This window comes from Thamnophis elegans, chromosome 7 (genome assembly GCF_009769535.1).
Source record: "Thamnophis elegans isolate rThaEle1 chromosome 7, rThaEle1.pri, whole genome shotgun sequence".
Lineage (NCBI taxonomy): Eukaryota > Metazoa > Chordata > Lepidosauria > Squamata > Colubridae > Thamnophis > Thamnophis elegans.
Genome location: NC_045547.1, coordinates 20,688,437 through 20,705,429, shown reverse-complemented (window position 1 = coordinate 20,705,429; position 16,993 = coordinate 20,688,437). Strand labels below are relative to the sequence as shown.

At 39.9% G+C, this 16,993-nt stretch overlaps 1 protein-coding gene across 1 annotated transcript in view; it reads left to right on the top strand.

Moving 5' to 3' along the window:
• The window catches only part of PTN (pleiotrophin), a 113,427-nt gene that overhangs the window by 77,721 nt on the left and 18,713 nt on the right, over positions 1-16,993 (top strand). Inside the window, exons 3-4 of the mRNA XM_032221800.1 lie at positions 3,470-3,643; positions 10,851-11,012. Coding sequence (XP_032077691.1) covers positions 3,470-3,643; positions 10,851-11,012 — 336 coding nt within the window. The remainder of the gene's footprint in view (positions 1-3,469; positions 3,644-10,850; positions 11,013-16,993) is intronic.

Here is a 16,993-nt window from a genome sequence, read left to right as displayed (position 1 = left end):
ACATTATCTTACCTTAAAATAATGCTGCTGAATTTAAACTTGTTGAAAATTGGCAGCAGCGGAGTGGATCCGCTGCATTGAATTAATTCATTCAGGTATGATCAATCGGTAGTCCCCAGATGCTGTTCAGGTGACTGGATATTGAAAATCAGCAATACATGAAGAACGATACGTCCCTCACTTGTAATCAAGCAGGACATTTTAATCACCTTCTAACTGTAGATCATAGAATATGAGAGGTTGGGAGAGACACTGAAAATCATCAAATCCAGTCCCCTGCCCAGTGCAGGGATCCACTACTAGAACCTCTTTAACAAATGATAACTGAGGGCTATCATACCAATGATTCCCAACCTTGGCAATTTTGAAATGTCTGGATTTCAACTCCCATAAATTCCCAGCTACCCTACCAGCATTTTTTATTTATTTAAAGATTTTTTCCTCATGACCAACCAAACCTACTTCCTTGTAATTGAAACCCATTGTATCTCATACTGGAATAACAATTCTGTTCCATCTCTTACAAGACAGCCTTTCAGATAGTTAGAGACAGCTATCATTTTCTCCCTGCACTTTGCCTTCCCCAAATAAATATACCCAACACTTCCCACAAGTTAAATGGCAATGTGCTATGTACAACAAACTAATGTATTATTAGGAAGGGAAAAAAAACGACAGAGAAACTTTTCAGGTACTTTTTATTGTTATTTATTACTACACATTCTATGCTGCTCTGTTTCCTGGGACCCTGATTGGCTTACAATATTAATACCAGAATATTAGCTTTTAGCTTTTCTGACACTTGGATGGAGTTTTGAGTCATCCTAAAAGTTCATTGAAGAAACAGGTTTCAGGTTTGCTTTAGGATTTTGTGGTTTTATAGTTTGTGGTTTTAATATTGGTGTGAGCCTACCAAAGTTGTATTTTAAGATAGACAATCATGCAAATCTTTTAAATAAATGCATTCTGTCATTCTCCTGTAATGGCCATCATATGATCTTGATTAGGCAATGAAATCTAATTGATTGGATTCTATCACTGTGTCTGGCTGCTTGCCTATCCATCAATTCATTTTTTTTTCCTTGTTAAGTGCTGGATTGCAGACGGAAAGTATCTGCATTGACTTGTTATAGGATGCATTGGATAGTATATAAGGCTCTGATGAAAGACTATTTCTATTTTCCATTGGCTCCACAGGCATGTAGCTACAAAACAACCAAATGCCAACCCTGCTTTGAGAAGGTCACCCATCTTTCTAGGCATAGCCAAGAACCAGGCGCCAGTATTTTCTAGGAAGAGCTAAAATCAGGTGCCAGTGAAGCAGAGAGTCTGGATACACGGACATTTATTTTGTGCTTGCTTTGTTCGCAGTCTCTATTACAGATATTACCAGTTTTGTTGAGCAAGCTCATCCATGCTATTCCCCACCTCCCATGGGACAGATTCAACAGACATAACATTGTCAAGTGCTTTGTGCTTTGTTTTAGAACATAGACAAGCCATTAACTTTCCACTTTTTTTGATAAAGAATCTAGGGACTTGCCAAAGTGACAAGATGCTGATGGTGTGTTTTCACTGTAAGTGGCAATGGAGGAATTAAGTGCAGTAGAATTGGACAGCCTGGACTCATTGGTTTATGACAAGGAAGACATGTACAGCACTGCACCTGGAATAAGTGTCTGACTCAGTAAAGTTCTTAGAAAGGTCAAAACTTGACATGATGGGAGGACCGGTTCAGTATAAAGGAGACACAGTGTTTTATAATAAGTTAATTGAAGCCATTTCAGGAACCCCCTGTGACATTAATAAATAATTTGACAGCAGTTGCATTATGTCCCTATAGATCTGATGTGTCTCAGGCATATGAAAGATATACCGTAGTAATTATCATAACATTTAACATTATATAAAGCAATTATATAAATTGCTTGCAAACCTGGCCAATTAAAGTTACAGATTGAGTGAAATAATTGTTTACCTGTTTTATGTTTCTCTTGGAGGTTGTCACGTTCACTTTACAGAAGCACACATTTTTAATATTTCGAAAAGGTATAAAAAGGGCAAACAAGACTGATGTATGGCCTTCTAGCATCCTGTTTTAAGGTTTCCTAAAAGGTGAAGGCAGAACTCTGAGCTCTCCAAGTTTTGCATTTTTGGAGCGATGGGGGTTATTGCCCTCAATAATTTGGGTCCTCATTTTATCCACCTTGGAAGGATGGAAATCTGAGTCAACCTTAAGCATGGTGAGATTTGATGTGCCAAATTGCAGGTGCCTGGCAGCCAGCAGAAGTAGCTTGCAGTACTGCACTCTAACCACTGCACCACCGTGGCTCGTAAGCTTGGCATATGTTTAAGAAAATGTACTGCACAGAACAGGGGTGGGTTGCTGCCAGCGTTACTGCCAGTTCGGTGAATGCGTGATATGCATGCTCCATGTGCGTGCGCAGTTGCCTGTAAATAGGTCTGCACATGCACAGAATATTAAAAATGTCAAAAAAAAATGCTGCGACAACCGGGGAACTGGTTCGGGGGTGTGGCGAGCCTGCCATCCTTACCAGTTTGGTGACCCAGTCACAATTTCCACTACCGGTTTGCCGAACCAGTACGAACTGGTAGCAACCCACCTCTGGCGCAGAACCTCAAACTCCTGGAAGTTGTTCATTTTCAGGTAGAACATCTGTAAAAATGTGTCAGCCTTTTGAAGTAGTACATACAGGAAACCAAAATCATGAGCTACCTACGACACTACCTTTATTGTAAGCCTACAGTAAAAGAATCTTGCAAGCACAGGTCCTCTCCCTTGCCCTTACTTTCCAGAAAATTGAGGAAAGTCCTTTCTGAGATGCTTTCTCCATCCCCATTCCTTCTGGAGACTGAGATAGCACTTGTCAGACTAATGTCTAGTCTGCAGTTCTTTCTTCAGTCTCCCAAAGTTACTCTCAGAGCCCATTACAGGAAGAACTCTTGATTTTCATACCTGGGCATCAAAATATATTTATTTATTTGTTTAGTTTTTTCATTCATTCATTCATTCATTCATTCATTCATTCATTCATTCATATTTCATACACGCAAACCAGAGGTGGGTTCCTACTGGTTCGGACCAGTTCGGCCAAATTAGTAGTAACTCAGCTGGACACGCCCCTGAACTGGTTCTATCGGTGGCACCATAGGCACTGCCATCTTGCTTTTTGTTTCTGCACATGCGCAGAAGCAATTCTTTTTACTACTGTGCTTGCGTGCATAGGGCACATCAAGCACATGTGCCCCGTGCCCACAGCGCACCCCTGAGCGGACCCGCAATAACACAAGCTGGAACCCACCCCTGATCCTAACCACCCATCTCTCTTGGAAAGGGATTCTGGGCAGGTGTATGGTTTAATAAAATTAAATATTAAAGTCAGAATAAGATTTTTTTTAAAATTATCCAACTGTCTCCTGCTTTTTTCCCCTTTATGACTCTTTTCAGAGAAGAAGGTGAAGAAATCTGATTGTGGAGAATGGCAATGGAGTGTCTGTGTTCCTACAAGTGGAGATTGTGGCCTTGGGACCCGTGAGGGCACTCGGACTGGAATTGATTGTAAGCAGACAATGAAGACCCAAAGATGTAAGATTCCCTGCAACTGGAAGAAGCAATTTGGAGGTAATATCCTTGGGATTTTGATTAATCATTATTAGAGTCTAATCTATTATCATTTTTTTTTAAAAAAACTTGCAATTTGAAAAAAACGCTTTAATAAGCAAAATTTTAAAAATTAATATTCAATATAAGCATTAAAACACAACCAACATTAAGGCACCTATTTATTTAGATTATTTAAACTTGTCTTTTTCAATGTTGAAATATATTAGAACAGCTTCTTCCAGAATTCCAGTCAACGGCCTGGAAAGACAGAAAGGCAGGAAGACAGGAAGACGGGAGGAAAGAGAGAGTAAGAGAGAGAAAGAGAGAAAAGCAGGAAAGCAGAGAAACAGAAAGAGAAGAAGACGGGTGGAGAAAAAGAGAGGAAGACAGGTGGCGAGAAAGAGAGGAAAACTGGAGGAGAGAAAAAGAAAAAGAGAGAAAGAGAGAAAGAGAAGAAGACAGAGAGGCAAGCAAGAAAGAAAAGAAAGTAAGAAAGAAAAGACAGCAAGAAAGAAATCAACAAGCAAGCAAAGAGAAAAGAAAGTCCGAAAAACAGAAAGAAAGAAGGAAAGGCCATGAGAAATAAAGAAAATCCCAGCAGGCAGCTAGGTAGCTAATTCAGTCTCACATTCATATTAAAAACTTCTTATTCTGTTTAATGACATTTTTAGTAGTTAATTACTGATCCAAACATTTAGCATATGGTATATTCAATCAGACAGGGAAATCTATTTGGCAAACTTTCATTCCTTCTCTTCAAGTTACCAAGAAAGATGAATGAAAAGAAAGGAAAGGAAACTTTATTTGGAGTATTTTATGGTGTGGGTGTTAGTCTCCGACTTATGACCACAAATGAGCCCAAAATTTCTCTTGCTAAGCAAGATGTTAAGTGAATTTTACCTTATTTAATGACCTTTCTTGCCACAGTTGTTAAGTGAAGCATCGCAGTTGTTAAATTATTAGCATGGTTGGCTTCCCCATTGACTTTGTTTGTCAGAAGGTCGCAAAAGGTGATCCCATGACCCGGGGACACTGCAGCTGTCATAAATGTGAATCAGTTGTCAAGCATCCGAATTCTGATCACATGTCCACTGGGATGCTACTACAGTTACAGTGTAAGTCAGGGGTGGGTTTCAGGTGGTTCGCGGCGGTCCCCACGAACCGGTTGGTCGGCGAACCCGGAAGTAAGTAACTTCCGGGAATGCTGAAGGGTCCACCTGCCTGCCCACGTTTCTTACCCGGTTTTGACAAGTTCTGCGCTTCCACGCATGCGCAGGACGCATACAGTGCCTGCGCGATCCTCCAGTAGCAGCTGGAGCATCACACAGAAGCTAGTACGCATGAGTGCACTACGCGCGTGCACGAGGACGCCGCCGACCCCGTTCCAACCGAGAAACCCACCCTTGGTGTAAGTGTGAAAAATGGTTATAACCAGTGGTGAGTTCCTACCTATTTGGTTTGGTTCGGCCAAATAGGTAGTAACTCCGGCGGACACATGACCGTACCGGTTCTATGATCGGTGGTGTCATCTTGATTTTCTATTCTGCACATGCGCAGAACAAACTTTATTTTAAAAATGTAATTTTATTCATTTTTTAATGTGCACATGCGCAGATCATTTTAAAATGAAAATGCGCATGTGCGCACAATTCTTTTTTTTTTTTACTACCAAACTGGTAGTAATGGCGGTTGGAACTCACCCCTGGTTATAACTCACCTTTTTCAGGGCCATAATAACTTTGGTCACTAAACAAATGTTGTAAGTTAAGAACTACCTATAAAGGCATAAACTCACTTCTGAACCTCTAGCACCCACGTATTACCCAAAAAGGCTAATGACATGTTTATTAAAGCTGATATTTGAAAAATATCAGTTTTTGCAGTTTTCAATACCAGAAGGAAAAATTGGATCCAGAATGTATTGGCATCAGCTGAATAATATTGCTCAGTTCAATTCCATATCTCTTCCTCTTGCAGCCATCTGGGCTTGAAGAATTGCTGCTTTGCCTTTTACAGCCCCAGCATTTTGATTTTTGTTCTTCATACCCCTCCATGTGGGAACATTCTTCAGCATATCTGCCAAAATGGGGAAGTGTATTTTGTTCCTCTGGATGTATACTTGCTTTAATTATGCCACACACCCATCTTTATGCCACACACCCATCTCTGTAAGTTACAGGGGCAGTTTGTGTGAGCTTCCTCCATAGTCTTGGTCTGAAGATCATAATATGACTTTTATTTTGTGCAGAATTTTAATTGCCATCCCGTGAAGATGGCTGAAAATGTGGGAATTGAAACTGTGATGCTATCCCATGTGCTTTCTGCCTCAGACCTTTAGCTTACAGTGATATACTATATGTGTGTGTGTGTGTGTGTGTGTGTGTGAGAGAGAGAGAGAGAGAGAGAGACAGAGAGAGAGGGAGAGGGAGAGGGAGAGGGAGAGGGAGAGAGAGAGGGAGAGGGAGAGAGAAATACCACTTATGCAGCATCACGAAATCTACAGAACCGTAAAGCCTACAAACAGTACTTTTGACAGTAATAGTGTGCATCTTGGATTCAAGTTCTGTTAAGATACAGCCTGTTGTGCTTTAAAATGGTGTCTACTGTACAACCCAGTGGAATTGCTATGGTAGGTAATGGCTTCATAGTACTCTGGTAAGAAGGATTGATTCTTACAAAAAACAAGGTAGCTTCCTCTGTTAAGGGGGATTGGTTCTTAAAAAAAAAACACAAACACACACCCTAGGTCCTCAATTTCAAGCAAAGAGGTTAAGTTGTTGGGGAAGGTGCCTGCACTCTGTAAATAAAATTACTTTGATCTGACACTATATATATAATTCATTCCTTTTCTTGTCTGATACAGGATTAGGATAAATAAATACCTGGGCAACACCAGGTTATCAGCTAGTAAAAGATAGGTTTAAAGAGCTCCTCAGCATTCAATGGACTGCATAGGCTGAATTCTAACCCAAGGGATTTTTCACATGTCTTGTATTGCAATGAAAACGGAAGAACTTTTTTGCAACAGAGGGCTTGTAGAGTATTCCTAACATCAAATGTTTCAATGAAATTCAAAGGTGGAAGGATTATAGTGTCAAAGCGATAATAGATTCCATGTATTTTTAATACATGGAGGACAATTTGCACACTGATTTACAGCCACAGTCTTATTCTTATTATTCTATCATCTGCAATGGCGAACCTTGAATGTGGTTCTGTTGTAGAATATGTCCTTTCCACCTTCTTGTTCACCATTATTGGGGCTTTCCCTTTTGATGTTTCCTCCCATTCATCTATCCATAGCAAAAATATGCCATGACAACATTTTCTCCAGCCTCATTCTCAAGGCATAGCTCATTTTCAACCCATGAACAAGTCAGATTGAAGTTGTCTTTAGATATATCAATGTTAAAGTAGTAATTTCCCCATTATTTGAACACCATCCAAGGTTAGCCTCAAGGCATGCAACATGTTAGATTTTTATTTATTTATGACCTTGGAGGAAAGACAAATGACTAGTGATAGAGTGGCAGGATAAAGTTAGGAAATGGGAATAGCGAGTTTCTTGGTAGTAAAGTTCTCTATTGATTCAGGAATGAATGGATACCACTTCAATTCAGATATGGGGGAAAGCTTAGAATAAAAGTTACAACTGTTGAGCTGTCTTGCTTACCCTACATTTCATGGTAGCCTATAGGGAAGATTTAAACTTCCCAGGATCTTCCATCACCAATCTCAAAGTAATAGTGATGGAACAGAGAAACTTTGCCACTGCAATATTATCACCAGAGACAATACGATTACAGCACAATAGAAACTTCTATAATAGAAAGCTTCAAGATGGGTGGTGGGTTTTTAGCTTTCCACCTTGTTTTCTTGACCCTACCCCATTCCAGCTTTCTGTTCTGTCATAGTGAATCCACTTCATCATCTGATGAAAGGATAAGTTCCCAAAAAAGTTACCTAGTCTTGAAGGTGCTACCAATGTCCAAGACTTTGTGGAGAAGAAGGAGTTGAATAATTCATGTGGCAGGGGCATTTGGATGGGTAGGGTGGTGTTAATTCAATACGGGTGAATTAATCTTTACATTTCCGAGCTCTTTCCCAATTATTTAGCAGAGTCATAAAGGTGAATAGATGTATACCTGGATTTGATCATTTCTACAATCTTCATCAACAGTGTCTCCAGGGTGGGGAAATTGTCAACAATCTCAAGATGGTGGCCAGAACTACAGTATGTAGTTGAAACCTTTTCACATACATAAACAAAGAAGGGCAAGGCTTTCATCACATGGCTACGGCTACTGCCTTTTTTGACAACCCACTCCTACCACTGATATTTATTTTATTTAGTTTGTGTGTTTAAATGGTTCTGCAAACACCCCCCTGCCTCTCTCTCACACACAAACTTTATTATTCACTTCTATTGCCTGGATTCTTCTAGCTCTCACTATTTCTTTTTTCCTTTGGCTTTGTTTTCCTCTATATTGCCTTTTTTGCTCTTTACAATTGAAAACAAAGATTATTGTATTTTTTGGAGTATAAGGCACACCTTTTTCCCTCAAAAAGAGGGTGAAAATCTGGGTGCATCTTATATGCTGAATACAGCATTTTTTTGTCTCCTGAAACTCTGCCCCTTCACCAAAATGGCCATGCATAGCCTTTAGGAGGCTACCAGATTGCTCCTGGGGGTTGGGGAGGGCAAAATGGGCTGCTTTTGACCCCCCAGCCCTCAGGAGCACTCTACAAGGCTCCTAAAGGCTATGCATGCCTTTTTTTTCTGACAAAAAAATGCACCAGTTTTTGTGAAAAATGGGCTGTTTTGGGGAGATCTGCAGAGTGCAAAAACTTTTTTTTTAATTTGCCTCTTCAAAATCTTGGTGCATTTTATACTCTAGTGCATCTGATACTCCAAAAATGCAGTAGTTTTTCCATTTTACTTTGTTACTATATCATCGTTTTTGTTGTTCCTATTATTTGTTTTATATATATTAGACTATTTTATCTGGATTCTATAATGGGATTACGGTCCATTTCAACAGAATCCAGAATAACAGAGTTGGAAGGGATCTTGGAGGTCTTCTAGTCCAACTCCTTGTGCAACAGAAAACTTTATACCATTTGGGGACAAGTGGCTGCCCAATATCTTCTGAAAAACCTCCAGTGATGGAGCACCCATAGCTTCTGGAGACAAGCTGTTCCACTGATTAATAGTTCTCAATGTCAGGAAATTTCTCATTAGTTCCATGTTGGATTTCTCCTTGATACTCATCCATCTGTAACTTCTTGTCCTGCCCTCAGGTGTTTTGGAGAATTGGTTGATTCCCCTCTTCTCTGTGGCAAACCCTCAAATATTGGAAGACTATTATGTCAGCCCTCACTTTGTTAGATAGAATTACTCAGTTCCCATAACTATTCATTATATGCTTTAGCCTCTGGTCCCCTTTATTGTTCTTCTCTGCACTCAGCGTCTCTTTTGCATTGTGGTGACCAAAACTAGATGCAGACTTAGACTTAGATTTAGAAGACTTAGAATAACTTTATTGTCACTTTAAATGTACACTAATCAACATACATTAAAATGAAATTTTGTTGTATACAATCTCAAAAGATCCACGCTCCAGCCCTAATCCAGTAGTAACAACTCCAGTCATATCGGTGAGTGATAACTGGGCTTGTTTATGAAGCCAGACTCAGGAACATAAATGAGATCCCAAAACCACTGGTCATGAAACAGATACAATCCGGAATTAAAGTCAGCTCTGGGATAATCCGCCTCCAAGCGCAGTTATATAGGCAAGCCACGCCCTCCCCAGACAGGCCTTGCTGGAAGTCAGCTGTGGCACTGATCAGCTTCTCAAGGCTTCACAGCTTCTTGACACCTTCCCCCCCAACAGCTGATCGTTGGACATTCTGGTAGCCTCACACTGGCCGCCTCTCAGCCACACGGCTGATTGGCACTCCAATGGAGGTTCGTGCTGCCCCCCAACATCAGGAGTTTCCCTCCCCCCGTACCCAGTAAGGCAAACCTCGAGGTTTGACATACAGTTATCAAAGGGTCGCCACCTCCAATATACACTACATAAACATGACAATAAAATAAATAAATAAATAAATAACAAAAAACCAACAAAACCAACAACACCAACAAAACCAACAAAACCAACAAAAACCAACAAAACCAACAAAACAAACAAAACAAACAAAATAAATAAAATAAATAAAATAAATAAAATAAAAATAAATAAATAAAATAAAATAAATAAAATAAAAATAAATAAATAAAATTAAACAAATTAAACAAATTAAACAAAATAATAAAATAAATAAATAAAATAAATAAAATAAATAAAATAAATAAAATAAATAAAATAAATAAAATAAATAAAATAATAAGTAAAATAAATAAAAAATAAATAAGATAAATAAAAAATAAATAAAATAAATAAAATAATAAATAATAAAGTAAATAAAATAAAATTGCATATACCCACAAATATTATATGACACAGAGAAACAACACATCTCTCTATTTCTGGTTCTGATGTATAAATGTACATGGCAAGAAAAACGTATCTTGCGAGTTTGCCAGACGGATGGCATAGGAAACAAAGCTGTTAAAGAATCAGGAAGTCCTGCCAGAAATACTTCAAAATATTCTAAGTGTGGTCTTAGCAGGGCAGTATAAAATGGTGCTACCATTTTGTAATAAAATTAGGTAAGAGACTTTTGAGGTAATTCTAGGATGACTAGTGGAATACAATAAGATTAACAGAACTTCACGGCAAAGGTATTTGTATATCATTCCCACATTATTTCCTCCTCCCCCTCCTTTCAAAAGGCATTCGCTCTGTGTTAAATTTTCCTTGCGATTCTGTTACCAGGCATTCAGAGAGCCGCGATTGTGACATCAGTATGCAATTTGCATCCTGGGTTTGTGAGCACTCCATTTCCATCTTGTTTATACCTCTGTTTCTAATGAGCTGGAGCCGATACCTTTCGGGAGTGTGTTTGAAAACCTGCTTAATTCATTTGTACAAATTCAATTTCGAGCCCATGATACAGCGACAGTGGAAGTGGTTTTATGGTCCCCGCCATGAAAATCTGCCTTATTGCCTGCATTATTCTGAATAAAGGCTGGATAAAATATCTTTGTTATTATACCGAGCCTTGCTTTTATCAGCTGCTGATAATAAAAAAAGTAACAGTCATTTATTTTTCACAGCGGAATGTAAATATCAGTTCCAGGCGTGGGGAGAGTGTGATCTAAACACTGCTCTGAAGACTCGAACTGGAAATCTAAAACGAGCTTTGCACAATGCGGACTGCCAGAAGACGGTTACCATTTCAAAGCCTTGTGGGAAGCTTATCAAACCCAAACCTCAAGGTAATATCTTTTTTTCAAAGAAGTGATTGGATTAAGGGCTTTCCCATCAATGCTCCTAAATATAATCCTTTAAAATTTTCGGTTACCAAGGAAATAGAGTTCCGGTATCCAAGATTTCTGTTCAAAGGATAATACTATGGAGGAAGACCCTCACAGAAACTATTGACAAAGCAGACAGTTCTGGTCTAAATGGACCCATGGTTTCACCCAGGGTATGATGCTTTCATGGAAAGGTATTTGGATGGTCCAATGAATAAAGGAATTTAGAGTGTGTGTGTGAGAGAGAGGAGGGGGAGGGACGGAGGGAGAGAGAGAGAGAGGGAGAGATGTTTATATCTATTGTATTTTTCGGAGTATAAGACACACCTTTTTTCCTCAAAAAAAAAAGAGGCTGAAAATCTGAGTGTGTCTTATACACTGAATACAGCATTTTTGCCTCCCAAAAGACAGCCCCCTTCACCAAAATGGCCATGCAGAGCCTTTAGGAGGCTTCCAGAGAATTCCTGGGGTCTGGGGAGGGCAGAAATGAGCAAAAACAGGCTATTTTTTGCTTAATTCCCCCCCCCAGTCCCCAGGAGCAATCTATAAGCTTCCTAAAGGCTATCTATGCCCTTTTTTGACAGAAACCGGGCCCGTTTCTGTGAAAAACATTCTGTTTTTTGCTCGTTTTTGGGCACACACACCCCAGAAGCACTCTGCAAGCCTCATGCACCCTTTTTTGAAAGAAAAAAAACAGGCCCATTTTTGCAAAAAACGTGCCATTTTTGGGAGGTTTGCAGAGTGCAAAACCTTTTTTTTAAATTTGCCTCTTCAAAACCTTGGTGCGTCTTATACTCCAGTGTGTCTTATACTCCGAAAAATATGGTATATCCATCCATCCATCCATCCTTCCATCCATCTATCTATCTGACATAGCACCCACATTTTTTCCAGTTTTCAGTTTAGTAAATAAATTCAAAAGGTGAGCTGTTATTCTGTAATTTCTTATAACATTTAACAATAACAAAGTCCCAAACATTAACCAAAGATACTTTTTATTCAACTACCAACTATCCTTGCTGATTTAACAATGTCCCACAATAATTCCCCACCAAAACCTTCATTTATTAACCTGTCCATTCCTCTTGATTAACATTTGAATCCAGATCTGTTTTACAAGGAAGAAATTTATTTAGATCGCTGTGCTATACCCAGTTTCTCTGGCACCTTGGTAATATACCTATTGGAATCCATTTGGACCTCTAATAAGATGCTCCCTACACAAAAGATATAATGTTGATAAATATGGAATGATTTGGTCTTGTGGAAGAGAAAAGAATCTGAAAACGATATTCTAAAACAGGTCAACTGAGGAAAGTTAGGGGACACATGTTGCTCATAGGCTGGAGATCCCCATAGCCTGTTTTAGTGGGTTGGACTAGAAGACCCGCAAGGTCCTTTTCAACTATGTTATTTTGTTATTATTTAATCAAGTTGACAGTCTTCATATCAGAGGTGGGTTCTTACCAGTTCGCACCTATTCGGTAGAACCGGTTCGTCAAATTTACCGAACCGGTTAGAAGATTTTCCACCAGTGGACCCGGAAAGCAGGCCACGCCTACAGAAGAGATTCCAAAAATTTTTGAAACCCACCACTGCTTTCATATGCTTATGTAGAAGGAATATAAGAAAGATTGATAGTGATGAGGGTATTTCCCATAGGATGGGCTGAAGTAGAAGAATGAATAATCAACCTGATCCATTTGAGAGTTATAGTGTTATAGTCGCAAGAAATAGTAACTTATAAGTTTATCTAATGAATGCTAAAAAAAAAGGAAAAAATATTTGGTGCAACATTACCCTCAGTTTTACAGTAAATGTGTATTCTCAATTCTTAGTGAAAGAAATCTTGAAAACAGTAGTCTTAGACAGATACAAAAGGTATTGCTCTTATAATCTTTCATACTTGGAAAACCCTACAGAATTTGAACGCATCTGGAAAACACTAAATGGGGGGGGGGGGGGCTAAATGGCAAACAGAACATATTTTTTTTAAGTACTTTATCATAATATTGGGGACAATAATGTGTTCAAAATAGAAGGGAAAAATAAATAGCTGATCAAAGATGCATCAACTGCAAGCAACTGTAGCTGTGGCATTCCATCTTGAGAAAACGTGGGTCTATCTTGATCAATTAAACCATCTTGTCAGTATTAGCTTCTATATATGCATTATACATGCCCAGGCACTGGTGTTATCAAAAAAGTGGCTACTGTTTTGTTTCAAAGAAGTACTTTCCTAAAATATCTGGGGATGGGAAGTATGGAAAAGCCCAGGTGGCACAGTGGTTAGAGTGCATCACTGCAGGCTACTTCAGCTGACCGCAAGCTGCAGTTCAGCAGTTCAAATCCCACCAAGCTCAAGGTTGAACTCAGCCTTCCCTCCTTCCGAGGTGGGTAAAATGAGGACTCAGATTGTTGGGGGCAATAGGCTGACTCTGTAAATGGCTTAGAGAGGGCTGTAAAAGCACTATGAAGCGGTATATAAGTCTAAGTGCTATTGCTATTTCTTTGCAGAGCTCTAAAGCTCATCAGCTCATTTTCCACAGGATTCTATAGATCATGGATGGGGAAACCATGACTTTACTGATGTTATTAAACCATAGCTATTGGCATCCTTCAACACAAACCGTGATGGCTAGTGCAACTGGTGGTTATAATACAGCAACAGCTAGAGAACCTCAGGTACTCCATCCCCATGACTTTTTGTTTGGCAATAGAGGAAAAATAGCAATAGCACTTAGATTTATATACCACTTCACAGTGCTTTTACAGCTCTCTCTAAGTGGTTTACAGAGTCAGCCTATTGCCCCCAACAATCTGGGTCCTCATTTTACCCACCTTGGAAGGATGGAAGACTGAGTTAGCTTTGAGCCTGCGGAGATTCGAACTGCCAAATTGCAGGCAGATGAAAATGATGGTCCATCAAGGGTACCAGTTTCCTTTGAAGGAATAAGCTGCCTTTTAATTCTTAGCACCGAGACAGTTTTGTGCTTTAACACAGGCCTACCTCTGCCAGCCGAAGAAAAATAGGCCTTTCTCCCTTAATTAATTGAGAAGTGTAATGAGCTCCGCTGTGGCAGCAGGTGGTGTGTACAGAGCGATAGTGGGAGTGGAGGTGGAGAGAGATGTGCTTCTGAGTCTAAGACAAGGTATTGTGCGTCCTTCACAAAGCTGTGCGGCTTGGTTGCTTATTTGCTGGCTCACTATTGCTGCTGTTAGTTAACGGGCCAAACAGAGCTTAGTCAAATACCAGAGGCTTCATCTCAGCTGGTTACTGAGATGAACATTAGATGGAAGCTGGAGGAGGCAAGAGCTTTCCACCTTGGTTATCTGCTCAAATTTTCAACCTTCAGGGAAGACATTCTATATCCAATCGTGCAGATAAGTAATTTTGAACTTTAGATTTAATGTTGCTACATCTCACTCCTCTTTAGATGCCAAATGTCTTGTGTTTTACATTTTTTTCCCAAAATTGATGAGCTGGTCTTGCTGCATTCTCCCCATTCTTTTCATTCTGATCTTGCTCTGTAGAACTCCCCTCCTTGCCATGGTCCATAATATATCCCCCCTCCCCTGCTAAGATTCCCTTAAGTTGCAAATGTCTCTAGAAGGAAGAAATTGCCATTGTCCTGTCTAAACTGAGAATAAATTACACGTAATGTTCCTCTATATTCAGACCTCCAGCTGCAAATATCAGCTTGCCTCTGAAAAGTTCTAGACAAACTTTTTTTTAATGTTTTGGAAGGGGAATAAACTGTTCGTGTCTGGGTGGGAAGGAGAACAGAAAGGCTTCGTACTCAGTTCATGTATGGGCATAAAGGTTTTTCTACTCTGGATAGATTTTGTTGTTGTTGTTTTGATTATAATTGCCTCTTAATAGTGCTCCCACACTATTACGTTTCCCACCATTCCAAACTATTGGCCTGTGTCTTGGATCCGATCAAGATGCCTTAGTTAGCAAACACCATCTAGAATATAAGTCTAGAAATATCCTTTGGATTTAAAACACTTTGCAGGACTGGTTTCCTTGTTTTAAAGTCTCCAAAATGCATTTCAAATATTCCACTTGGTTGGGGTAATGCATGTTAGGAGGAGAAGGAGTTCTATCCCTGTTTCCTTTTTTGTGATTCTCGGGGAAGGTGCTCACACCTTTATACATTGTTATATATATCCCCAGTCCCTGGGAATGGATAATGATGACTAACAGGTGGTCTCTACTGAGGGCAACTATTTGAATTTCCAGGTACTTATTCAATACCTCCTTTCTGGAGCAGAGTGGAGAAAGGTGAAACCTACTGGTTCCTTTCCATGCACTGTATATTTTTAATCCATTCATGTCAAACATGCCTCCTTCAATATCCAAGAAAGGAAAACCTCAACTCCATTTTAATAGAGATAAAGTACTTTTACTAGATATGAAGTGAAAGCAGCTAAAAGGAAAGAAAGATCTGAGCCAGAAAGGAAGGAACATATACATATCAAACGTTTACCCAGCACCCTCCCCCCCCAATTCCCCAACCCATTGTCCAATCTGCAACTCCCTAAAGTGTCATGTGTGGTGCATCTTCAAATAGCCTCATCAAGTTGGTATGTGGAACGGTTGGCCTTGACCAAGTCCAAATATCAGCCACCAGCATGCGCAGAAGATGTGAGAACAAGACTCCTCCAGTACAATATAATTCCCCTCCCTAATACTATGCACCCCACCCACCCCCGTTCCTATGGCAGCCGATAGCAAGCAAGCGTAGCAAGCAAAACAGAGGCTGACAGTACATCTGAGTTGGCATAGAACCGTGATGGGAAACCTATGGCATGTGTGCCTGAAGTGGCACGTTGAGCCATGTCGCCTGGCACGTGTGGCATCGCCCTTTCCTCTTCTGGGTTTCTGGTGTACATGCAATGATTAGCTGGCCTTTGTTCATGCAGCAGTGCTGGAAAATGGAGGAGCTGGTCTTCCATTTTTCAGCATGAGCATGCGCATTGGCTAGCTGATCGGCGCCTGCGCAGCAATAACCAGAAGACTTGCTGCTGGCGCACATGCATGCACCAGAAACCAGAAGTTTGCTTTCTAGAAAGCGCATGTCCCCTGGGCAGCACCTCTTCCTGGTTGCAGCCCAGATTAAGTGCTCCCTTTTTGGCACTCAGAGCTGCACCCATGCGCACACTCTCCCTTTTTGGCACTCAGTGCCGAAAAGGTTTGCCATCACTGGCATAGAATGTCATAAGAAATGTGTCATAATTTATCTGTTCTTCTTTGTTTCACTTTTATATCGCTTCCTCTGAGCAATAAAAAGAGAGTGAATATAAGTCACACTTAATATTACATGTAGCTCCCCCTCCCAGTGAACTCAACAGATGCTTTAATACCTACTGTCTACTTTAAATGTTACATTGAAATTCTGCTAATGTGAATGAAAATAAAGAACGGTTATTTTGCATTTTATGAATGTCAAGACAAGACTGAATTTCTCAGGCGATTTTCCAGCCAGGCAGTGAGAAGGCTTTCTCTCAGTTAATTTTGACCTAATTGTCGTGTCATATATCTCCAGATGAAGCTCTGATAGCTCTTTTTTTGTGTGATTGATACTCTGACTCTCTTTCCTGCTCTGCAGTTTCATGCCAGTGACTGATACATTCCACCTGATTTTCTGGTCTTAAGAATTAATTAACTTGCTTTTCTGTTTTTCCTGTAGAATATTATTAGACCATTGAATAGGCAGGCATCTCTTGCCAACTTTCTGCATCAAATTCCACCACTAGGCGTCTCTCTTGGCAGTTGCTTTCCCCCATACCCTTGGGTATTAAGGATGCCAATGTATTATTGAGGTCTGTCACCAGGGGTTGCTGTTTGCTGTCAAGTCTTTCTCTAAGTCTAACAGCAAAACTCCAAATATTAAAAAAACAGTCCACATCTACACATGGATGTGCCTCAAGCATTT